Genomic DNA, 25,880 nt, shown 5'->3' on the forward strand with positions numbered 1-25,880 from the left:
ACACTCTTTCTCAAAAAAAATAAAATAAAAACAAAAAATAATAATAAAAATAAAAAACCCTGCTAACTGGTGCCCTTAGCACACAGATGCTCCCAGCTGGTAGACCATGCTCTCAGAAGTCTCCATGCTTCTGCACCCAGATGTGAAGTTTGATGTTTAAGATTATTCCCAAACTTGTTTACTCCAGTTGTGTTCATTTCTGAAATGATGTGATTTATGGATGTTTCTCATGTAAACCAATGGGATATGAATGTACCAAAAAATGGAGAGGGTTGCTTAAAAGCCAGATACTTTTAGATGTTCATAAAAGAGAGTTCCTAAAAAATTATCCTCAAATTCTGTATAAATGAAATACCTATCTAAGACTGGGAATGAAATTATAAAAACCTAGACATTTTCTACACTCAGGTTGCCAGTGTTTTTAACTTCTCACTCCTCGTTAAAGAAACTGAAAGAAACTAGTTTTTGTAGATTACACGTTATGGGCATGCAAGAAAGACAATGAGACACTCCATTCATTAAACTTTGTCATCAGGAGACTAGTGAATGAAAAGTAAAGATTGAATTACTATATGTTATACATATATGTGATTTAAATTAAAATAAAAAATACAAGACATATGGGCTATTTTTGGGTTGCTCTGCTTTTACTGACTTATTCAATTAACCAATTTATAACTGGTATTGATGACATCAGATAAGAGGCTTCTACTGTGGTTTTAACATCAGTCTGAATACATTTGCTTTGGCAAACAGATCTGTCCATTTCAGGAAGACAACAGAATGACCATGAAGACTATGACAAAGAAAATAGGCAAATTGGCCAGGCGTGGTGGCTCATGTCTGTAATCCCAGTACTTTGAGAGGCCAAGGCGGGCAGATCACCTGAGGTCGGGAGTTCGAGACCAGCCTGGCCAACATGGAGAAACCCCATCTCTACTAAAAAAAAGTACAAAATTAGCCGGGCATGGTGGAACATGCCTGCAATCCCAGCTACTCGGGAGGCTGAGGCAGGAGAATTGCTTGAACCCAGGAGGCGGAGGTTGTGGTGAGCTGAGATCGCGCCATTGCACTCCAGCCTGGGCAACAAGAGCAAAAACTCTGTCTCAAAAAAGAAGAGAAGAGAAGAGAAGAGAGAAAATAAGCAAATCACCATATGCCAAAGGCCTCAGTATGTGCTTTTATGTGAGACTTTTTCATAGGGTGTGAATCCAAGGTTTGGATGAGTTGAGCAAGGAGGAAACTGTACTTTTCATTCTTTTACAGGGAAATGATGATTGCGGGCTGAGCCACTGGGTACTCTATCTTTGCCTGGTCTACAGGAATTTTCCTGGCGTGTTTGGTACGGGTCATTCAGTTGTATCCAAAAGAGGCCAACGTATGAGCATGTATCCTGTAGAAGAGTTTCCCTGCTCTATAAACTAATAATCCATTAAGGCAGGTTCTCCAAAACTGTATTTCTCAAAACTCGCGTTAATGTGTTTTATCATGGGGGAATAAAGAACAGTTCTGAAGTCGAGAAAGTCTGAGAAAATCGAAGTGAAATAAGATGAAAGGTCTCCTTCCCATGGGATTTATCAGAAGCCTTAATGTGCTCATGACGACTGTGGCTCTCCAAGCAGATGTTATTTAATCAGAAGATCCTGTTCACAGAGCGTCTGCCAGGATTTGTGTTCCACAGAACCCACTTTGGGCAACGGCAATTCTCTATTTCTTTGCTGCTAGGACCTCAGTTTTGTTCCAGTGTCTAGTTCTCCTTCATGAGATTTAGAGAAGGGTAAGCCTATCTCCAACTCTAGGGGTAAATTGTGATTGCTCTAAGCCAGACTCAGATCTTCCTTGCCAATGACTGGATTATACATGAGTATGTGGTGAAATCTAGCACTGAGACTGAGGGAAAATCAGCTGGGAGGGGAGGCAGAAAAGAGTTTTTTGTTCTCATAAAAAGATACATGCAGAGAAACACAGCCTCTTCTTCTGCTGGATGTCAATGCATCTGGAGGTGATCCCAGAGCTGTGGCAGCCACTTTGGGACCATGAGGAGAGCTAGCTGAAAACAAAGCTGATACTCTGTGGATGGCAGAGCAAAAAGCTAGCAGGAAGCTGGATCTTTGTTGATGCTGTTGAGCCTCCAAATTAACCAATCCTGGGGCTCCTCTACCTCTGGATTTTTGATTATATGAAATAATAAATATCCTCACTGTTTAAGTCTGTGCTGTCCAATATGGTAGCCACTAGACACCTGTGGTCATTGAACACTAAATTTTTAAAAATTCATACCAAAAGAATGGAAAATGTCTCATTAATGATTGTATATTGGTTACACACAAAAAAGATATTATTGTGGACAATGAGTTAAATAAAACATATTATTAAAATTAATTTCACCTTTTTAAATATGACTATTAAAAAATTTTAAATTACATTTGTAGTTCATATTATACTTCCATTAGAAAGTTCTAGGTTAAGTCATTTGGAGTTAGAGTTTTCCATGACCTGCAAACCAAAGAGTATCTTAATGGATACAGGTAACATCATTTTGATTTTACAGTTGGAAAAGCCAAAACTAAGAATTTTAATGACTTGTTATGATGACACAATGTGGCAGTTGTTGGCAGTTACAGCCAAGTGTCCTGACTAGTGTTTTCACTTCTAAGAATATGAGAACTTCCCTGACAGGTTAAAGGCTCCAAAATTCTCACCCAAATCTCAGCTCTAAAGAAAGCATGACCGTTTCGGAAATGTAAGTGCTATGGTTCAGATGTTTGTCCCCTCCAAACTTTATGTTGAAATGTTATCCTCAGTGTTGGAGGTGGGGACTAATGGGAAGTGTTTGGGTCATGGGGGCAGATCCCTCGTGAATAGATTAATGCCCTCCCTTGGGGGTGAGTGAGTTCCTACTCTATTAATTCCCACAAGAGCTGGTTGTTACAAAGAGCCTGGCACCTTTTCACTCTCACTCTTGCTTCCACTCTTGCCATGTGATCTCTGCACACACCGGCTCCCCTGCACCTTCTGCCATGAGTGGAAGCAGCCTGAGGCCCTCATCAGAGGTAGATGCTCCACCTTGAACTTTCCAGCCACCAGAATCGTTAGCCAAATAAACGTTTTTCTTTATAAATTACCTGGCCTTGGGTATTCTTTTTTATTTTTTTCTGAGATGGAGTCTTGCTTTGTTGCCCAGGCTGGCATGCAGTAGCGTGATCTTGGCTCACTGCAACCACTGCCTCCTGGGTTCAAGCAATTCTCCTGCCTCAGCCTCCCAAGTAGCTGAGACTACAGGTTCCTGCCACCATGCCCAGCTAATTTTTTGTAGTTTTAGTAGAGACGGGGTTTTGCTATATTGGCCAGGCTGGTCTCGAACTCCTGACCTCGTGATCCACCCGTCTTGGCCTCCCAAAGTGCTGGGATTACAGGCATAAGCCACCACACCCAGCCCTCAGGTATTCTTGTATAGCAACACAAAATTGACTAAGACACCAAGGAAGAGCTGGGAGATCCAGAATCCAGTTTGAGATATCAAAGAAATATATGGGCCAGACCAGGATTCTGCCTCCAAATATAGAATGGACACTGAGAACACCACCCCATCTGGCCAGCGACACCTTCCTATTTCTAGGGAACTATCTGAGGTTGGAAGATCAGTTCTGGGTGCTATGGCTTGAATGTTTGTCCCCCCAAAAAAACTTATATTGCAACTTAATCCTCAATGTGGCAGTATTGAGAGGTGAGGCCTTTATGAGGTGATTAATCCACTCATGGATTCATGGTTTAATTGGTTATGGGAGTGGGGCTGGTGGCTTTATAAGAAGAGGAAGAGAGATCTGAGCTAGCACACTTGGCCCCCTCATCACATGACACCCTGTGCCACCTTGGGACTCTGCAGAGAGTCCCCACCAGTAAGAATGGCCTCTCCTGATATGCCCCCTTGACTTTGGACTGCCTAGCCTCCAGAACTCTAGGAAATACATTTTGTTTCTTATAAACTACACAGTTTCAGGTATTCTGTTATAAGTAACAGAAAGCAGACTAACACATTGGAGAACTGAACAGAGATGGAGAGAAAGGAACGAGGACTAGCTCCTTTCTAGGAGTCCCCATTGCCTATGGAAGTCCTTACCTGATAGTCCAGTCCCTTCATGACCTGGTTCCAAGTCACTTTCCCAGCCTTGTCTTCCCAAATCCTTCATAGCCCAGTTTCAAACCACCTCCTTCAGGTAATCACCTTCCTTCCTCCAAATTCTCATTGCCCAAGACATTTATCACTTCTTACTTCCCATGGCAGCTCTCTTATCTTTATCTTGCCTGTTTTGTCTACCAGCCATCCCTGATCCTTCTCCGAGTCCTCTCACATAGTACCAGATGTTGGCACAAGATATTTGGGTGGCCCATAGAAGTGTCATCAACAAATTTCAGACAGTGTTTAAGATGGCGCGTGGCAGATATAGAGTGAGCATCAGAGAGTCCAGGGGTTAGAGGCTCTTCTCCAAGCATACCAAGATCAGACCAGGTGAACCAGAAATGCTCACTGCGGTCAGCACGCATGCCCATGCCACCGACACCACACAGATGCTCCTGAGTATAAGGGACTCATCCCAGCTTGGCTCTAATCCACCTTGATAAAGACTATGGACCCAGCATCCCAGAGAAAGTAAGTCAGGGCTAAGACATCTTTGGAGGTAGCAAAGAATAATGGAAATTACACGCCCTTTAGAAACAGATAGATCTGACTCTGAATATCTCCTTAATTTTGCTTAATATATGGTTAAAATAAATAGGTAAGAAAGTATTGTAACAGATACAGGCATCATCATTTCGATGTTATAATTGGAAAAACTGAAACTAAGAATTTAAATGACTTTCTCATGATGATGCACTGCGCTACTCCTTAATTTTTCTACCTCTCTTGGTCTCCACCCTATCTGTTTAGTCCGAGCCACATCCTTTTCTCCCTTGATGATGACAGTAGTATCCTCCCTGTCCCCCACTTCAGTTGACCCTTTGCTGCTGCCACTCATCTTCTTCGTAAGATGCAAATCTCAGCAGGTTACTCCCCTTCTGAAAACCCTGCAGTAACTTCCCAGTGCCTTGAGGATTGTCTCAGGTCAGGATCCCTAGGGAACAGATTCTGAAGCTGAGATGATGTGTGGGTGATTTAGCAGAGAGTGCTCTCAGAAAGAGCACGGGTAAGGAAGGAAGCAGGATTCGGCAGGGTAAGAAGCTGAACATCTGCAACAGAATCATCAACTGATCCCAGGGGCATTTAAGCTGGGATAGCCCTTCAGAGTCGCCCAAAATCAAAGCAAGGGGGCCAGGTCATTACAGTCATTGGATGTGAATGAGACAGCTCCCTTTGTTGGAGAGAAATACCCAGCTAGGATCTGTCAGCTGCTAACACTCCTGGCAGCTCGGGGAATGTGTCCTAAGGAGTGTCTGAAGGGATAGCCCGGAGTCTATCAGAAGGATGAAGTCCAAGCTCCTCACTGTGACCCACAAAACCCTCATGATCTGGGCTTTGCCAATCCCTCCAGCCTCATCCACCCCACTCTCCCTCTGAGTCTGTGCTCCAGCCTTTTCTGGAACACAGCATGCTCAGGTCTCACCTCCAAGCCTTTGCATTTGCTGTCCCTTCTGCCTGCCTGTGTGGCCTCCCCTGTCACCCAGTTTATCCCTATTCATCCTGCAGATCTCAGCTCAAACATCACTTCCTCAAGGAAGCCTTCTCTGATTATCAGACCAGACCAGGTTTCCCTGTTATCAGTTCATAAACTCTTTTATTCTTCCCTCAAAATATGTATCACATTTTGTATTTAAGTAACTGTATTTAGATACCGGTCTCTGCTGTTATATACACGCACTTGGGGGCAGGGACAGGTCTTCCTTGCCCACCACAGCATCCCCAGCACTCCGTGCAGGAACTAACACATGGAAGACATTCAGCAGATACTGTCCAATGCATTAACAAGCACAGGCTTTGAATAAGGTCTCTCTGAGTCTGCCTCCTCTCAGTAAAGTGAGCATAGCAAGTTTCCTTTGCAGGGTTGCTGTATTACATGGTTTATCTAGCAGAGATCTCAGGCTCTCAACAAAAGTTGGCTCCCTTCACTTCATGGGAAAAGATTGTAGGGTGACCAGTCATCCCAGTTTGCCTATGTCTGAGAGGTTTCCTGGGATGTGGAACTTTCAGTGCTAACACTGGACAGTTTCAGGCAAATTGAGATGGCTGATCACCCTAAATTGGGGTGAGAAGGAAAAAAAGGGCATTTCGTATTCGTACAATAGTCAGGATATAGTAGCAAACCAGCTCTTTCGGAAAAACAAAGCAACCAACCTCAGTTTGTAACATTAGTCAGTTTCCACTGTGCAAATACCCCCACCATGACTGCAAAGTTCCTGAGCTCTCACGAGCCAGTAGGAGCTGGCTCTCGTAACCCGTATGTGTGTATATAGAAATACTTTTTGTTTTGTTTTGTTTCGAGACAGAGTCTCACTCTGTAATCCAAGCTGGAGTGCGGTGGCACAATCACAGCTCACTGCAGCTTCAACCTCCTGGGCTGAAGTGATCCTTCCACCTCAGCCTCCCAAGTAACCCGGACCACAGGTGCATGCCATCACGCCTGGCTAATTTTATTTTTTTGTAGAGATGTGGTCTCACTATGTTGCCCAGGCTGCTCTTGAACTCCTGGACTCAAGCAGTCCTCCTGCCTCAACCTCCCAAAATGCTGCAATCACAGGCATGAGCCACCAAGCCCGGCCCAATAACCCATATTTAATATGAGCACTCAGGTTTCTATTGCAAATCTGCAACACAGCCATAGATAACCTCAGCTCTGGTGTAAGTGAGAATATTTCAATCCTGAGAAGGTCACAGCTGGAGTGGAGCTTGGAGATTAAAACAGCTTTTGTAAAAATTATGACAGTAAAAAATCTGACATAAAAATATTATAACAGTAAAAAAATCTGATATTAACTGACTCCATCTTACTTCTAACCTCACAAGCTAACTGTCTTCATTCATGCCTGGACGTAGACCAAACTAAAAATTGAGTTAATAGTTTAAGACAAAAACAGTTAACAGTCCTTTCCTGAAACTAACGCCCTCTTGACTCAGAGACCAAAACCGCCTTTATAAAATTATGACTCCAGAGAAATATAGCTAGAGGTTACAGAACTTGTAACCTCCCCAGTGACTCCTGTAGATAACATCACTACTGTCAAAACCTAAAATTGCCCTCTCAAATATTTTTTGAACTTTTACATTCTGACGCTTCTACCCAGACCTGTGACTCATAATAAAAAACTAATTCAACCAGTCCTGTAACCCCCACCCCGAAACTGCCTCAGTACAAAAAAGCCAGCTTCAACTTCCTATAATTTCATCCCTCATCCAACCAATCAACATTTCCCTCTCCCTAGCCCCCTGCCCGCCAACCTACCCTTAAAAAACGCTACCTTCCAAACTTTCAGAGACACACATTTAAATAATAAGCCCCCATCTTCCCACTTGACTAGCCCTACATCAATTAAACTCTTTCTCTACTACAATGCCATTGTCCCAATAAGTTAATTTTATCCATACAACAAACAAACAAAGGCCCGGCGCTGTGCCTCACACTTGTAATCCTAGCACTTTGGGAGGCCAAGACAGGCGGTTCACGAGGTCAGGAGTTCAAGACCACCCTGGCCAACATTGCAAAACTCCATCTCTACTAAAAATACAAAAATTAGCCTGGTGTGGTGGCGTATGCCTGTAATCCCAGCTACTCAGAAGGCTGAGGCAAAGAATTGCTTGAACCCGGGAGGCGGAGGTTGCAGTGAGCCGAGATTGTACCACTGCACACCAGCCTGGGCGACACAGCAAGACTCCGTCTCAAGAAAAACAAACAAAAAAATTCATCGGACGATGATAAGATCTTCTAGTCCAAGCCCATAAGTAATCCATCACATAGGCCACTTATTCCCCATCCTGTGTCCACAACTGACATTGCTAATGGGTCCTGAGGCTGAGTAGCACTATAGCCTGCAGTCCCCCCTCACCACTTCCACATGTAGTCCCACCCGATTAGCCAGTGTTGTGCGTGAGAAAATCTGCTTACCTTCATGGGTAAGTATAATCTTATTCCTTCATTATACAGGGGAGGAAGCTTAGGCTCAGAGAGGTAGAGGGACCTGGCCAAGGCCACACAGCCCGAGAGTAGCTCAGCTGGGACTGAAGAACAGGTCCCTTGCCTCAAATGCTCTTTCAACCCTGCCTTGCATTGAAAAGCTGAGTACCCAGAGTGAGGAGGAACAAAGGGAGGCTATCCAGGATTCTGAGCCTAGATTCTGGAAAACTGTGCTTAGACACCCCCACCCCCAACCCTTTTTGCATCCTGAGGGCTCCTTATTATGTCTACATGTAAATACTGTTTGTATGAAGGAAGTACTTTTTAAAAATTGCAAAAGTTGAGCCAGGTGCAGTGGCTCACGCCTGTAATCCCAGCACTTTGGGAGGCCAAGGTAGGCAGATCACTTGAGGTCAGGAGTTCGCGACCAGCCTGGACAACGTGGTAAAACCTCGTCTCTACTAAAAATACAAAAATTAGCCGGGTGTGGTGGCGCTTGCCTGTAATCCCAGCTACTCAGGAGGCTGAGACAGGAGAATCACTTGAACCCGGGAAGCGGAGGTTGCAGTGAACCAGGTGTTGTGGCTCATGACTGTAATCCCAGCACTTTGGGAAGCTGAGGTGGGTGGCTCTCTTAAGCTCAGGAGTTCAAGACCAGCCTGGTCAACCCCTCTCTCTACTAAAACTACAAAAAAGTAGCTGGGTGTGGTGGTGCACGTCTGTGGTCCCAACTACTCAGGAGGCTGACATGGGAGGATTGCTTGAGCCCCATGCATCACGCAGAGGTGGAGGTGGCGGGGGGCCAAGATCCCTCCTGCACTCCAGCCTGGGTAACAGAATGAGACCCTGTCACAAACTAAAAAAAAAAAAAAGAAAACAAAATTTTAAAAGTCATATGCTCATTGCAAAAAATCCAAACAACAGAAGAGTATATAAAAGAAAACACCTTTGTGCGATCTCCCCAGAGTAACTCCTGTTAATGATTTAGATCCTTCCAGGCCTTTTTCTGCCAATTTGCAACCATATACTTATCACAAATAGACCAAAAGATTAGCTGTTCACCAGTCTACCACTGACCCCATCTCTGAGAACACTACCTAGCACCTAGCAGGCACTCAATAGATATTTGCCAAATAGCTTTTGTTCACTTATAATGCCTTAGATTTCTTTCTGTATGAATACAGGTGGGTTCACCTCTGCCTTTTTAAAGGCCTTTTGTAGTTCATCGCATGGTCTCATAAATTAATTTAGCAGTCCCTTCGGTGAGCATTTAGACTGCGTTACATTTTTCTCATAACAATCCCAAGGCCTTGCTCTCTGGCTGGCCTGCAAGGCTGGCACCAAAGTCCCTTCCCATGGCTTCCAAATGCTGCTGTCCATCAAATCTCCACCGTCTCTGGTTTCCTGCGATCACTAACAGACAACCCAAAGCGGAGGAGCTGGCTGCATTTGGGACCAGCTCCCGGGAGCAGGATCAGGTTGCAGTGGGTGGATGACAAGTCCCTGAGCCCGCAGGGCTCCACCACCCCTACATCCAGAGGCTGCTGCCCCAGATGATGCCCCGTAGCTCACCCGAAATCAGGGGATTAACCAGGAGGCATCGCCTGGGTGCTGACAGCCCTGGAGCCTGTGGCCTGGGGGAAAGGCCCATTTCCAGGCCTTGAGTCAGCTCAGCAACCCTGAGGGACTTGGAGACCAGAAATGATTGTGTGTGCAGCAGGCAAGAAAGGTCAAGGGGAGAGGGTCTAAAAGGATCCCCACCTACCTGTGCACAGGCCTGCCCACAACCCCAATGCCCATGGACACTTCCAACAGGTATCTCTCACCCGTGGTGTCCAGTACTGAACTCCTGACCTTCCCTTCTCAAACCCTCACCCCATCTCAGTTCATGGAAACACCATCCTTCTATGGTTCAGGCAAAAGCCTTGGGACCATCTTTGACTCCTCTTTCTCTCAATCCTGTCCAGTCTATAAGCTTTTGCTCCAAAATGCGTTTTCTCACCACCTCTGCTGCTACAAGGTAATGGTGCAAGCCACCATCATCTCACCAGTAATAATTGTAATAAACTCACTAGTTGGTCTCCATGCCACCTCCCCCTCACCCAATACCTGTCTTCCCAAAACAGCCTCTTCTCAACACAGTAGCTGAAAGAATCTCATCAAATGGGTCAGATCCTGTCTGTCTTTTTTTTTTTTTAGAGACAGAGTCTCACTATGTTGCCCAGGCTGGTCTTAAACTCCTGGGCTCAAGCAATCTTCCTGCCTTGGCCTCTTAAAGTGCTGGCCTTCTCCGTACCTCCCATCCAGGGTACATACTGTCAGTTTGTCTGTCATTGATGATGTTAAATTTGATCACTTTGTTAAAAGGTAGCCATAGGCTGGGCATAGTGGCTCAGGCCTATAATCCCAGCAATTTGGGAAGCTGAGGCAGGCAGATGGCTTGGGCTCAGGAGTTTGAGACCAGCCAGGGCAACATGGAGAAACCCCGTCTCTACAGAAAAATTAGCCAGGCATGGTGGCGTGCACCTGTAATCCTAGGAACTTGCAGGCTGGGATGGGAGGATCGCTTGAGCCCAGGAAGTTGAGGCTTCAGTGAGCCATTATTGTACCATTGCACTCCAGCCTGGGCGACAGAGCAAGACCCTACAAAAAAAAAAAAAACCTACCCATAAGGGATTCCAATTTAATTAAAAATAGAAATAATAAAAACATGGTGCATGCCAGCCAGAGTGTGCCCTGCAGGCTGCATGCAGCCGTCTGGCCTCCAATTGTGACTCCAACTCTACCCCATCCACAGCAATGGTCAGCCAGCACTGGCAGGAATACCTCCAGGCACAAGGTGCTCATTCCTGGCCTGGAGCAGGGATCACTCTGGAGTTCCTAGCACACCTGGGCTGCTCTGTGGATTCTGCCAGGCACAGATCTGTGCCAGGCAACTCTCATCAGTTCCCTTTAAGCAGGGAGTGAAAGTTACACGGGAGGGAGGAGTGCCGGCCCTAACTTCTCTCCTACTCTGTGGCTTCAGCTCGGGAAGGGATAGGTGAGAACAAGGATAACCCTCCAAGGCAGGAAGTCTATGGCAGGAAGCATCCCTGTCCCCCCGGCCCCACACCCCACCCTCAACCAGGGCCCTCAGAAAATAAGACTCGGCATTCCTCACAAGGGTGTGGAGGGCAGGGCCTCCTCCGGGGAACAGCTGCTGGTCACGGAATTAGTAGGCCCTGGAAACAAGCAGCTCGATAAATCCCAGAGGCCTGGCCTTGGACAGGAGCACGTCTGCAGAGATTTGGCCAATCGGGCACATGAATCACTGAAAACAAGGCCGTGGAGAGGAAAGACTAATGATGTCCGCTTTTCTGTCCTGCTAAGGGTCTGCTGTGCTCTCCTGGGGTCTCCGTAGAATGCCCAGAAGCTGCCAAGACAGCAGCTCAGCTGACTGTCACACTGATGCCTGGCTTGAACTGGGACATGAGATTTCCAAGATGAGGTTAAATTATGCTGATTCTACATTCGAAATGGAATCGTGTCTGGCATGGATTCCATCTACACTGGCAGGACTCAAGACAGAACTACGCGAATCAAAGTCTTGTCTTATTTACTGTTCCAAAGTCAAAAACTCCTTTTTTCCTCAAATATCCTCCCAAAGACAGGGACAGCTATGGTTCAGGCCGTGCTGAATTAATTCACCCTTTGGAATGTGAAGGAAACACAGGAGTATATATTTTGGCATGTGCCAGGCATGATGCTGAGTGCTTCACAGGTATTATATTGTTTCATTGTCTCGACCATATTCTGAGGGAGATGTTAGCACATCCCTAAAGGAAAAAAGGAAACAGAAGCTCGGGGAGGTTACATGGTGCTCCCAGGTTCATATGGTTAAGAACCGGCACAGCCGGGATTTCAACCCAGATCTGGCTACTCTAAGTCTCAGATGCTTAAATATCATATGTCTTCCTTTAGTAATATCAGATTCTCTCAGGGCCTCTACACTTTATTTTCAATAACAATCAAACTACTTTAAGTTAAAAGATATTCCTCTTAACCTCAAAAACAAAAACAAAAAGATCCACTAGAACTAAGAAATTAACTGAGCACGGTAAAAGAATTCAAAGTCAATATACACAAATAGTTGTGTTTCTATAAACTAGCAGTGAACAATTGAAAAAATAAAATGTTAAATGCCATTTACAATATCACAAAAAATAAAATACCTAGGGATAAAATTAACAAAAGATGTATAAGACATTGAAATCTCTAAAACATTGCTGTGTGGAATTAAAGAAAACCTAAACAAATAGGGATATATACCATGTTCATGGGTTGGAAGACTCACTGCTAATAAGATGTCCATTCTCTCAAACTGATCTATAGATTTAATACAATCTTCATCAAAATCCCAGCAGGCCTTTTCAGAAATCAAGAAGCTGGTTTTCTTTTCTTTGTTTTTGTTTTGTTTTGTTTTGTTTTTCAGACAGGGTCTCACTCTGTTGCCCAGGCTGAAGAAGCTGATTTTAAAATAGAAATGACCTAGAATAATGCAATCTTGAACAAGAAGAGCAAAGTTGAAGGATTTACTCTGATTTTATGACAATATAAAGCTATAGTAACCAAGGCAGCATGACATTGGCATAAAGATAGATAAACTGATCAACAGAAAAGATATTCTATTATGCAAATAAATAAATAAATATGAAAGTTAAGTTCCTTCAAGCTTCTCTCTGCAAGGAACACGTATCACAGGCCCAGAGAATGTGACACCAGGTACTTACTGCTCAGTCTGGCAAAATCACGTAGCTCCTGTGTTCAGAGTCAATTGGACTAACATTAGCTTAAATCATAAGCTTTGAGCAGAAGAAAGAAAACTGGATCCACAGCGCAAACGCTTGGGTTTTTGACCCAATCGTCATAATTAAACATAAAGTCTCAACTTTTCAGCATGTAAGGATAATAATAATATTAGTAATGAAAGCACTAACACATGCCATACCCTGTTCTAAGAGCTTTACATGGATCAGGGCCTCATTTAATTCTGTCAACAAAATAGAATAAAAGAGAAAATAGCAAGCATCGTACCTAGGAAGGGAAATCTTGTTTCGCGATGGTTTGTTTCAGTTTTGCATTCTTTTTATATGTGTATAGATATAGAATTACAATGTAAAATACATTTGTTTTTTTGCATTCACTGCCCAGAGAAGGAATAAAATACATATCTTATAGTGGGATTGCAATTATAACAGTTTAAAAGCCACTAGGGTAGTAGATGACAGGGTTATGAGGAAACCTAAGTAATACAATGCCCATAAGACTCTTAGCCGGAGCCTGGTACATAATAAAGACACATTAACTAGTAGCCAGGCACAGTTATTACTATTGTCAAGGCCAGCTTCGTGAGTGCTGGAACTATGCAGTCTCGTAGGACCCAGCACTCAGAAGGCCCCTGCGCCTGGGTTAATGCTCTGTTGTCCCCATCTTAAAATTCTAAAGATTTTAAAGAAGGGGTCCACATTTTCATTTTGCACTGGGTCTCACGAATTATGCAGCATGTCCTATTCTGTATCGTTGTTTACTGTTTATTATTTAAAATACTTATTTATAATACCAAATGTTTAATGATCACTTATTATTATCAAATTGCATCTCTGCCTCTTATTAGCTAGATGACCTTGAGCGAGGTACTTGCATGATCTCCATGTCAGCTTCCTCATATGTAAAACAGGAGCCGTAACTATGTCTCCATGAGGTTGTTGGGTGAAGGTTTAAACAACACAGCAGGCTGGGCGCGGTGGCTCGCCCCTGTCATCCCAGCACTTTGGGAGGCCGAGGCAGGGGTATCACCTGAGGTCAGGAGCTCGAGACTAGCCTGGACAAAATGGTGAAACCCTGTCTCTACTAAAACAAAAAGTTAGCCGGGCATGGTGGCACATGCCTATAGTCCCAGCTACTGAGGAGGCTGAGGCAGGAGAATTGCTTGAATCCAGGAGGCGGAGGTTACAGTGAGCCAAGATTGCACCATTGCACTCCAGCCTGGGCGACAAGAACGGAACTCCATCTCAAAAAATCAATCAATCAATAAATAACACAACATACCTCAAGTACCTCAAGTGCTAGGAATGGTGCCTGGGACTTAGTAAGCACTCCAAACATGTTAACTATCATTATTATTATTTTATTTATTTTATTTTATTTTTTTGACACAGTGTCTCATTCTGTTGCACAGCCTGGAGTGCAGTGGTGTGATCATGGCTCACTGCAGCCTCGACCTCCCGGACTCAAGCGATCCTCCCACCTCAGCCTCTGAAGTAGTTGGGACTATAGGTGAATGCCACCATGTCCAGCTAATTTTTGTATTTTTCTTTTTTGTTGAGATGGGGTTTCACCATGTTGCCCAGGCTGGTCTTGAACTCCTGGGCTCCAGCAGTCTGCCCACAATTGGCTTTACTGTTATTATTTTTATTAGCTTTATGGAAAAAGTCCACTTCGGGCTTGATTCTTCCAGTGCACATTTTGGGGACAGGATTAATAAAGTCATCAGTGGTTCTGGAACTTCTTTGAGCCAGAGATGACTTGGAGAATCTGAGACTATGTGAGAAAATGCCTCCCAGAAAAACACAGATAGTCTTGCACATATGTTCATATCACGCCTGAAGTTTCAGGGTATTTATGGGTCTCTGAGGCCAAGGCAAGGGCCCCAGGACCAAGAACCTTAGAAAACAACAAGCACTAAAGACTCTAGGAGGTCTGGAGCCCGTGAGTGTCTTGGTGGGAACAGCCAGCCACGCAACAGGCACATTACTCTTTCAGGGCTGGGGCGTGTGCGTGTGCTTTAAGTCAGCAGCTGTTTTTAGCTTTGCTATATATGGCCAGGGGAGGAATGAGGGCTATAGGAGGGGGAGGGGTGCCAAGCAGCTTACAACAGGGTTTGGAAGGCCAGAGCTCCTGCACCAGCCCCACCTTCCCCTTCCCATGCGAGAGCTGGAGAGCTTATCCTCAGACCAAAGAGAAAGCCTAGAGGACAGGGAGGGGTCTGCCAGATGGGAATGGCAGGGCTTTGAAGAAGACGCCAAGTCAAGTCACCTTAGAACAATGAGTGTCAAAATTTTTGGACCATGACTTGCAGTAAGAAACACATATTACATTGCAAAACACACATAAATGCAGACACTTTTAAACACACACACTCTCACACATGGTGTGTGTGCATATATATGTGTATCTCCCCAACTGAATAAATATTTCAGAAAATAATACTTTATCTTACTCTCTGTGAAATACTCCGATACTTTTCTATTCTGTTCTGTTCTTTCCTTTTTGAAAAATGCAGGTCCTGACCCATTGAATTGACTTCACCATCCACTAATGTGTTGACATCTCCAGTTTAGAAAACTGCTGTTTCCTTTGTAGCATTTGACTGCCAGAAAAGCAGGCAGTGGAGAAGACTTCTGAACCTTTGAGGATAAGATGCGAGTTTCAGCTTTATCTCCTAGCTGGTGGCAAGTTTTGGACCTCCCAGTTTTTGCATTCTCTGTCCTCTCGTCCTGGAGTCTCCCTCCGCCCTTGTCACCTGGCTCACTCCTGCACGTATGTCGGGGCTCGGCTTGCAGCTGACTTCAGGAAGCCTCCCTGAATGCCTGGGTCTGGTCAGCTGCCCGCTGTGGCTTTGTTACTCCCCTGTCTGTCCCTACCTAGCACCCAACACAGAACTGCAGGACAATTTCCTGTTAGATTTGCTACGAAGACAGGGAGCGTTTCCCTTCTGCTTATTTCTACACTACAGGTGTAGCATCGTGCTAGCTGCATCATAGTCACTAAATAAATATTTACTGGATGAATCAATAATAGGTAATAGTAATAAGAGCAATCACCATTTACTGAGTACTTATTCATCCCATGAGAAGTCTTTTGAGAGAGTAGGATAGGTCCATTTTATAGACAAGGAAATTAAGGTTTGGTGAGTTTAAATAATGTGGCAGGGCCAGGGAAGGGACCCAGGGCAGGGCTGCCAGACTCCCAGCCGTTCCTAATCACAGGATCTTATTTGTCCACATTCCCCTCAGTGATACCCAGGTTGGGGCCAAGGGTGAGGGCAGATCCTTAACAAACCCTTGGGGGACTGGTGACAGCTTGATTAAAGAGATTTTCCGAAGCAGTGGCCACATCTAATTTTGGAGAGTTGCACCTCGTGTGTGGCTTGGGAAAGAGAATCTGTGAGGTGGATGTGGATGTGGGGTCATCTGGATGTGGGGTCATCTCATCTGGGAGAAGTCTGGGGCTCTGATAAACCAAGGCAGCAGGGCTTCTGGTCACCTGGCCTGAAGAGCTCCTGGGCACACCTGGGATAAAATCCAGGGCCTGCAAAGCCTGTGTGATCTGGCCCAGGCCCACGATGTCTGCACCCCTCGCTCACTCTGGCATTCGTGCTATTCCTCAAACCCGCCTTGGGGACTTTGCAACGGGATTCCGTCTGCCTGAGGGGACCTACTTGCTCTCCAGGCCCCTCCATCCTGCCTCTGAGACCACTCCATCTAAGAACACCATCCTCTTCTGCCTCTATTAGTTTTTTCCATACACTTGTAACTTCTGGAGATTACATGTATGTTTGTTTTCTAGTTTATTCTTCTCCACTGGACAGGAAGCTCCTTGAGGACCGCATCTTGCTCACTGCCCCTGCCCTAGAACTTGCCGTGAAGCAGTGCCTGGAACAGACCAGGTGCTCAGTAGTACTGGTTGCATGAATGAATGAATGAATGAATGAATGAATAGATTTTCCTCTTTTAGACATATTAGGAGATGGGTCTATGGTTTCCTATGCTCATTTTGACCCAGAGATTTGTGTCCTGTGACTCACATCCAGACCCAAAACACACACAGACACACACACATGCACATAAAGACACATGCACACACAGACACGTGGACACAGACACACATGCACACACGCACACACACACCTTGGTTTGAAGAGAAGAGGGACGGGAACGAACATTCTACGCATGCCTACAGTGCACCATAGGTAACAGACGCCGTATAAGCACTCAAGGATTATCTCCATTTTTAGCCAGAGAAACTGAGGCTTGCTCTCTGCTGTGTCTCCAGTGTCTAGCACTGTGCCTGGCATAAACATCTGCTGAATTGAATTGCACCAGATTCAAGAGGCTCAGAAAACAGCTCAAGGTCACCCAACTAGCAAGTGGTGAAGCCAGAATCTGTGCTCAGGGCTGTTCAGTTCCCAGCCAGTGCTGGGTAGCAGCCATAGGCACCTGCACAAACTCCAGCGACCTCGTTAACATCCAGACACCCACCAACTGGCAGCCCAGATGCAAATTTATCCTGCACCTGAGGCTGCTCTCAATGTGTCCAACAGCCTTGGCTTCAACAAACCTTGCTCCCTGGGCTGGCTGATGCCTTTTCCTGCCTCAGCTGCCCTGATCCCAGCCCCAGTCCCACATTTCCTAGCCACTGTCAAAAAAGGAGACACTAGTGATGAATACAATGTCCTACGAATGCCTTCTGATACCAAATGTCATTTGTAAAAATTAGCCAGTTATGAGTTATCTGTGTCAGTTCCTCTTTCCAATGCGGCTCATTAGGAAGACTTTATAGAATTATCCTGCATCAGAAAGAGTTGGAATGACCATTCAAAACCGCAGCCAGCAAACTTTTGCTATAAAGAGTCAGGTAGGGCGGGGTGTGATGGTTCACACCTGTAATCCCAGCACTTTGGGAGGCCAAGGCAGGTGGATCACTTGAGGTCAGGAGTTCAAGACCAGCCTGGCCAATGGGGCAAAAACCCATTTCTACCAAAAAAATACAAAAAAAAAAAAAAAAAAATTAGCCGGGTGTGGTGGCAGGTGCCTGTCGTCCCCGTTACTCGGGAGGCTGAGGTAGGAGAATCACTTGAACCTGCAAGGCAGAGGCTGCAGTGAGCTGAGATTGTGCCACTGCACTCCAGCTTAGGCTACAGAGTAAGAATCTCCCTCAAAAAAAAAAAAAAAAAAAAAAAAAAAAAGTCAGGTAGTAAATACCTTAGGCTCTGCAGGACAAGAAGCAAAATTGAGGATGTTGCGTAGGGGCTTTCAAATAATTTTGCATGCCAAAAAATATTGTTCTTCTTTTTTTCAATTATTCTCAGCTTATAAGCTGTGCAGAACTGACAGTGGGCCAGTTCGGCCCATGATCTATGGTTTGCTAGGCCCTAATTTAAAGCAACAATTTTTAAACTTTGTTGTGTATAAAAATTGCCTGATAAGCTTGTGAAAGCAGCGTTCGGGCCTTTCTCATCAGAGATTCTGATGAGAAGGTCTGGGTGGGCCACTGAATTTGCATTTCTAACTGGTGGATGGATGGTGCTGATGCTGTCCCCCCACCGCCCACATTTTGAGCGGTACTGATATTCTAAAGTGTCCCTTTTCATAGATGAGGAAACTGGCTTAGCTAAGTGATATGCCCAATGTTACACCCCGTGGACTAGGTAATGACAGCTGCTCTGCCACTCCACAGGGCTGTTTTGCCACAGAAAACTCCTCTCTGTTTCTTTAACCCACTACCACTCTCATGCTTCTGAGCCTTTGTCCTCACTTCTCTCTCTGTCCCACGCCCACCCTCACAAATGTAACTTTCCTGTAGAGACCAAGCTCAGGCGTCACCTCCACTTAAAGCTGATCTCCTCAAATCTAAATGCTGCTTTTCACAACAGCATCTGTACATACTTGTGTATAATGTATATAATTGTTTGCCTGCATGCCTATCTTTGTTTTTTGATTTTTCCTTTTGTAGAGATGGGGATCTTGCTAGATCGCCCAGGCTGGTGTTGAACTCCTGGCCTCAAGTGATCCTCCCACCACGGCTTCCCAAAGTGCTGAGATTACAGGTGTGAGCCACAGAGGCCGAGCATTGCTTGAGCCCAGGAGTTTGAGACCAGCCTGGGCTACATCGTAAGACCCCATCTCTACAAAAAACAAAAAACGATTAATTAGCTAGGCGTGGTGGCATGTGCCTATAGTTCCAGCTACTCAGGAGGCCGAGATGGGAGGGTTGCTCGAGCCCAGGAGTTCAAGGTTGCAGTGAGCTGTGATTGTGCCACTGCACTTCAGCCTGAGCAACAGAGCAAGACCTATCTTTAAAAAGTTTTAAAAAGGAAACACAAAAGGAATGTAGGCCGGGCACAGTGTCTCACACCTGTAATCCCAGCAATTTGAGAGGCCAAGACAGGCAGATTGCTTGAGCTCAGAAGTTTGAGACCAGTCTGGGCAATATGAAAAAGCCCTGTCTCTACAAAAAAACAAAAAAAAAAACAAAAAACAAAAAACAAAAATTAGCCAGGCATGGTGGTGCATGCCCATAGTCCCGATTACTAGGGAAGCTGAGGTTGGAGGATCGCTTGATCCTGGGAGGTCGAGGCTGCAGAAAGCTGAGATCATGCCACTACACTCCAGCGTGGGCAACAGAATGAGACCTTGTCTCAAAAAAAAAAAAAAAAAGAGAATCCATGGATGGATCATGGATGGATGGATGGATGGAAAGATGGATGGGTGGATGGGCAGGTAGATGTATGAATGGCTGAATGGATAGATGAATGGTTGGGTGGAAGCATGAATGGGTGGGTGGGTGGGTAAATGGATGGATGGGCAGGCAGGTGGGTGGGTGGATGGACAGATGGATGGATGGATGGACGGGTGGGTGAATTGGTATGTGGATAAATGATGAGTGGATAGATGGATGGGTGGATGGGTAGATGCGTGGGTGGACGAATGAATACTCCTCATGATCTATTGCTTGAAAATAATTTTCACGGCAAAGTTAAGACTAGAACCCGATTCTGCTAGAGTATATTCCATGGCTGTTTATGTTGGAGCATACCGAACATGCTAACGGTAGTAGTTATATTTTATTGTGTGTTGAGTGTGCACTTATATGGCAGGCTTTGTACTAAGCACTCCCACTAATCCTCTTGATAACCCCTTTATTCTCTCCATCTTTACTACAAGAAAATGGATGCTCAGAAATGTAGAGCAGCTTGCCCAAAGCCACACAGCAAATCACATCCTAGCCCATCTGATTCTGTGCCAATTGCCCATCACCTTTCCCACCCTCCACCAGGGTTTCTCACCCTCCCTGGCCCTGCCCCACCTCTGCAGGCCCCCAGCTGGCCTCACCTCCATCAGCATAGGTCTCGGTGCCATAGCCGTCTTGCAGGCCATTGTTCCAGGTGCCCTCATACTTGGCACCGCTGCTTGAGCTCTGCCGGATTCCGTAGCGTCCCTTGAAGCCATGTGTCCACTCGCCCTTGTAGAGCCAGCGCCCCTTGGTCTCTATGCCCAGCCCATGCCGTTTGCCCTGGCTCCAGTATCCCTCAAAGGTATTTCCGCTGGGCCAGGTATAGACACCTGCCACCTCAAAGCCAAAGTTCCAGGAGCCAGAGTATTCGCCCTGGCCCTTGGGGCCTGTGCACAGTCCGTGCCCGTGGGCCTTTCCCCCCTCCCAGCCCCCGCAGTACGCCCCACCGTCATCAAAGTCAAAGCGGCCCCCGCTCATCTCATCATAGCCCCTGACAACCTCCCCGTCCTCCAGGGTGAGTGCAGAGGGCGTGGGTGATGCCTGCAACACTCCTCCAGTGCCCTCGGGGGCAGGCCCCCAGACTCACCACTGCGCCCCAGGAGGGGGGAAGCAGGATGCCAGCAGAGGCTGAAAGAGCCCCGGCGCCAAGTCAGCACTGGGTTGGCTAGTCAGTGCCATGCCCAGGAGCCCCGACTCCACCAGCCAGAGCAAGGCTGCCTGCTGGGAAGAAAGCAGGAAGGAAAGGTTCAAAGTCCCCACAAAGCGTCCCAAGTCTGCCTTCCAAGAAGTCCAAGGGAAAACGGTGTGATCTCTTCAAGAAGCCCAGTGAAAGCGTGGGGTGGAGGGGTCCCCAGCCTTTTCAAAGAGGGGAAATTCCCCTCGGTGACAGCCCCCGCCTGAGGCTGGGTTCCCGCAGCCCGCTGGCCCCCTTCTCCACCCCAGTGGGTGTGTGGGGCTGTCCGTCTCCCCGCCGCTGCCCCGCCCCCTTCTCCAATCCTGCCCTCCTCCCCGGACGGAAAGGTCAGTGTTGCCCTAACAAGGCCATTGGATCTCAGAAGCTGCTCCCAAAATAACCCCCGGCCAGCCCAGCCTCCTTCAAAGCGGGAAGGAGGGGTATTTCAAACCGTGCCCGTGCTGCAGACCCGGGCAGTGGCTGGAGAGATGAGGAAGGAGGCTGAGAACTGAGTGCAGGCAGCCCAGGGAACCTGGTGTCTTTTTCTCCCGGGAATAAGAGCTGCCTTCCATTCTCAGAGTCCCCTGGGTCTGCGGGCAGGGAGGGCGCCGGGGAATCGGGGAAGGGAGGGGAGACGGAGACCAGTAGAACGCCCAGTCCTGGAACACTGAAAATCCCCCAGAGCGAGGAGGTTGGCAGATCTCAGCCCCATCACTACTCACATGCCCTAAGGGGACCTGGGGTTACAGCACCACTGCCAGCCCCATCAAGGAATCCGGTGACCTAAAGAGAAAGGAATGGAGACAGTTTCACATGTGCTTCCGAAAGCAGAGGAGGGAAGTCAGAAAGAGAGGGGAGGCTGTGGAAACAGAGTCTGGAAAATACACCAAATCTCAGTCCAGTGCTCACGCATCACCCTGAGCTCCCTCCACCCCGGAGAACCTGGTGCAAGAAGCAATCATCTATTCCCTTTCTCTTTCCCCTGAAAGGCAAAGAGAAGGGAGAGGAGCCTGCCCTCCTCGCTGCCTGAGACACAGACTGGGCTTCCCGCTAGCTTCCTCTCCCCACCCCTTGGTACCTCTGCGCCCTCCCTGCCGCAGACCCAGCAGACCCTGAGGTCTGGAGTCCCCTTCCTGTCAACCCAGGGTTGTGCTGTAATGAGGTCCTCTCAGAAATTCTCAAGGGTCATGATTTTTTAAAAATTTCCCTTTCCGAGCTGTCTTTTCCTCTAGTGTCCTAGGAGCCTGTGAGGCCAGACTTCAGAAAGCTCTTGGGGCAGGGCCAGGAGAGAAGGGCCCGGGTGGATTCCCAGCCACTCAGGTTCCCACCAAACTCCAGTAAAAAGAACAAATAAATGTCCACGGCAAGAAGCTGTGGCCAGAGCTAATGACTGTAAATCCCAGCTAAGCCCAAGGTTAATGGGAGTATAGAGGAATTCTGGGAAAGGTAAGAGCCACTAGGAAGATCTGTGTGTGTCTGTGTGTGTGTGTGAATGTGTAAGAGTGTGTGTGAACGTGTGTAACAGTGTGTGTGAAGTGTATGAGAGTGCCTGTGGCAAGAGTGTGTTGTGAGAGTGTGTGTGGTGAGAGTGTGTGTTTGTATGTGTGTGTGTTTGTGTGTGAGTGTGTGTGTGAAGATGGGGATGGAAGAGAAAGAGAGAACTAACCACAGAAGGTGCTAAAGAACATCAGACAATTATCTGACTTTAAATTTATCTGACATATTTCCTAACCCCATGATAATTTAGGCCACGTAAAGTCACTGCGGAAGTCTTGTTCCTGTTGAGAAGTGGGTAAAAAATGTTCCCTGCTTTCCTTCCAGCGGGTTATCTGTTCTTAGGACTTGGTTCCATCCTTGGTCACAGCCCCTGACCTTAAAGAGCCCCTTCTGTATCTGCGTTTCACCACCAGGTAGAGGCACCTGGCCAGCCTCTTGGGCTCACTGTCACCGTCTGTTTGCCAAGCTGACAGGGAGCACATAGTGGCTAAGGACTGTGTCCTCTGGGTAGTTAGGTGTGAGCCCTGGCCAGGTTGACTGACAGTCTGCTTGCACAATTCACTTCTAAGAACACCTCAGGGCTACTCCCGGGGAGTTCTGCTTTCGCCACTTCTCACTGAGGACTTCCGAGAATCACAAACTTTTTTCGAGCTCTGCTGTCAGGGGAAGAGCATCTCCAACTGGAAGCTAGGGGAGTTTGAGCTGCGGATTCAATATTGTAATCATACGCTTAGGCCAGGCGGCCATCGCTGCATCTTAGCAGGGTGTTCCACCTATGTGAATTTAACCACTGTCCATTCATAGCAGCTCCCTAGGGTAGCTCTCTACCCAGGGTTACTACACGCAAGAACCACCTACTGAACTTAAAAACATAAAGAGATCCGAGAGCCCCACCTGAGACCTACAGAATTAGATTGTCCTGGGAGAAGACCTGGGCAGTCGTATTCTTTTAAAAGCTCGTCAGATGAATCTGACTCTCATCTCTGGTTAAAAACACTGTAAGTGCCTGGTATAGGGGCTCACACCTGTAATCCCAGCACTTTGGGAGGCCAAGGCTGGAGGATTGCTTGAGCCCAGGGGTTTGAAACCAACCTGGACAACAAAGTGAGACCCCCCACTTCTACAATTTAAAAAAAATTTTTTTAATTAGCCAGGTGTGGTGATACACACCTGTGGTCCCAGCTACATGGGAAGCTGAGGCAGGAGGATTGCTTGAGTCAAGGAGTTGGAGGCTGCAATGAGCCATTTTGGTGCCACTGCACTCTAGCCTGGGCAACCCTGTTTCAAAACATAAATAAATAGATGGATAGAAAATAACAACGAAACCATGGTAAAATTTCAAATTAAGAAACTGTTTAATAACATAAAGATTCATGAATCCGTTTACCGCAGGATGAGTAGTTTTAGAGTTAGATACGTCTTCAAATCCCAGTCCTGCCCCTCACAAGCTGTGTGACCTAGGACCAATTGTTAATTTCTCTAAACTGCAAGTTTTTCATCTGTAAAAGTCCCTACCTCAGAGGATTATAGGTATCAAGAATAACAGTATCTACCTTATATGACTGGGTGAGGATTACAGAATTAATACTGTAAAAAGGCTCAGAACACACTACACGTATAATCAGTTTTAGCACTTATGAGTATTACTCTTACATACTAAATTACTTTTCAGGCTTAATAAAATAGTCATCAAAGAGGGAAGAGAGAATCCTTCCCAAATGTTAAATATCTTGACATCGAAGCACTCCTTATTCTCATGTTTTAAACTGAAAAACGAAGTTACTGGTAAAGGGATACTATGACTTTGTAAAGTTTAAGTAAGATTCTTTGCCAAATTTGGTACTGGCCTTACCTGCCCAGAGCTTTCTGATAAGTTACCATTCGTCCTGCCTTTTAAACGGATGCATTTCAGGGAAAGGGAGACCTCTTGTGGTGTTACGTGCATTACAACAGACTTTCCTCAGAAAAAACAAGTTCTTCAAATCCAATGGAATTTACTAAACTTGAAATATTAGTCGGGCATGGTGGTGCATGCCTGTGGTCCTAGCTACTCAGAAGGCTGAGGCAGAAGGATCGCTTGAGCCTGGGAGGTCGAGGCTGCAGGGAGCCATGATCACACCGCTGCACTTCAGACTGAGTGATGGAGCAAGATCCTCTCTCTTTTTTTTTTTTTTTGTTGAGACAGAGTCTTGCTTTGTCACCCAGCCTGGAGTGCAGTGGCCGGATCTCAGCTCACTGCAAGCTCCGCCTCCCGGGTTCACGCCATTCTCCTGCCTCAGCCTCCTGAGTAGCTGGGACTACAGGCGCCCGCCACCTCGCCCGGCTAGGTTTTTGTATTTTTTAGTAGAGATGGGGTTTCACCGTGTTAGCCAGGATGGTCTCGATCTCCTGACCTTGTGATCCGCCCGTCTCGGCCTCCCAAAGTGCTGGGATTACAGGCTTGAGCCACCGCGCCCGGCGATCCTCTCTCAAAAATAATAATAATTATTATCATTTAAAAATAAATAGGCTGGGCGCGGTGGCTCACGCCTGTAATCCTAGCACTTTGAGAGGCCAAGGTAGGTGGATTATCTGAGGTCAGGGGTTCGAGACCAGCCTGGCCAACATGGCGAAATCCCTTCTCTACTAAAAATACAAAAATTAGACGGGCAGAGTGGAACCTTCCTGTAACCCCAGCTACTGGGGGCACTGAGGCAGGAGAATCACTTGAACCCCGGAGACAGAGATTGCAGTGAGCCGAGATGATGCCACTGCACTCCAGCCTGGGCGACAGAGTGAGACTCCATCTCAAAAATAAATAAATAAAAATAAAAAATAAAATAAAATAAACTTGAAATAATTATAAACTGGTTTTAAAGGCAGCTAGCCTATTCCCTCTCTTCGTCCCAGATCTCTTCCCACTCCCTTGTTCTGTTCCCTGGTCACTTTCTCCCTCTATTTCCTGCTCAACTTCTCAAGCTTGACTGCTTCTCTGTGAGCCTCAAAGGGAGAGAACTGAAAATCCGGAACAAAGAGAAGGACTGTGCCCAGAAATCCATTGGAGTTCTTCTCAGCCGTGGAAGGTTCAGCAGAGCGAGCCTCATCACCCTGGAAGCCTTTCCAGGCAGGTTTCCTGGCTGGACTAGTGCCCTTCCCACATGCTGGCTCCTCCCCCAAACTATGAGTTGTTAAAGCAAGGATTTTCTTCTTTCCAAAAAATAGTGAATAGTGCTGCAGTGAACATAGGTGTGCATGTATCTTTACAATAGAATGATTTATATTCCTTTGGGAATATAAATCAGTAATGAGGCTGCTGGGTCAAATGGTATTTCCGGTTCTAGGTCTTTAAGGAATCGCCACAATGTCTTCCACAAGGGTTGAACTCACTTAGATTCCCACCAAAAGTATAAAAGCATCCTTATTTCTCCAGAGCCGTACCAGCATCTTTTGTTTCTTGTTTGTTGACTTTTTAACAATTGCCATTCTGACTGGTATGAGGTGGTATCTCATTCTGGTTTTGATTTTGCATTTCTCTAGTGATCAGTCAATCAACCCAAATGTTGATCAATGAT

At 46.3% G+C, this 25,880-nt stretch overlaps 1 protein-coding gene across 1 annotated transcript in view; it reads right to left on the reverse strand.

Moving 5' to 3' along the window:
- The window catches only part of JPH2 (junctophilin 2), a 78,348-nt gene extending 55,972 nt beyond the window's left edge, over window positions 1-22,376 (reverse strand). The window contains exon 1 of the mRNA XM_003904716.5: window positions 20,258-22,376. Coding sequence (XP_003904765.1) covers window positions 20,258-20,636 — 379 coding nt within the window. The 5' untranslated portion in view covers window positions 20,637-22,376. The remainder of the gene's footprint in view (window positions 1-20,257) is intronic.
- Window positions 22,377-25,880: the final 3,504 nt, after the last annotated feature.

The sequence above is a fragment of the Papio anubis genome, chromosome 16 (assembly GCF_008728515.1).
Source record: "Papio anubis isolate 15944 chromosome 16, Panubis1.0, whole genome shotgun sequence".
Taxonomy (NCBI): Eukaryota; Metazoa; Chordata; class Mammalia; order Primates; family Cercopithecidae; genus Papio; species Papio anubis.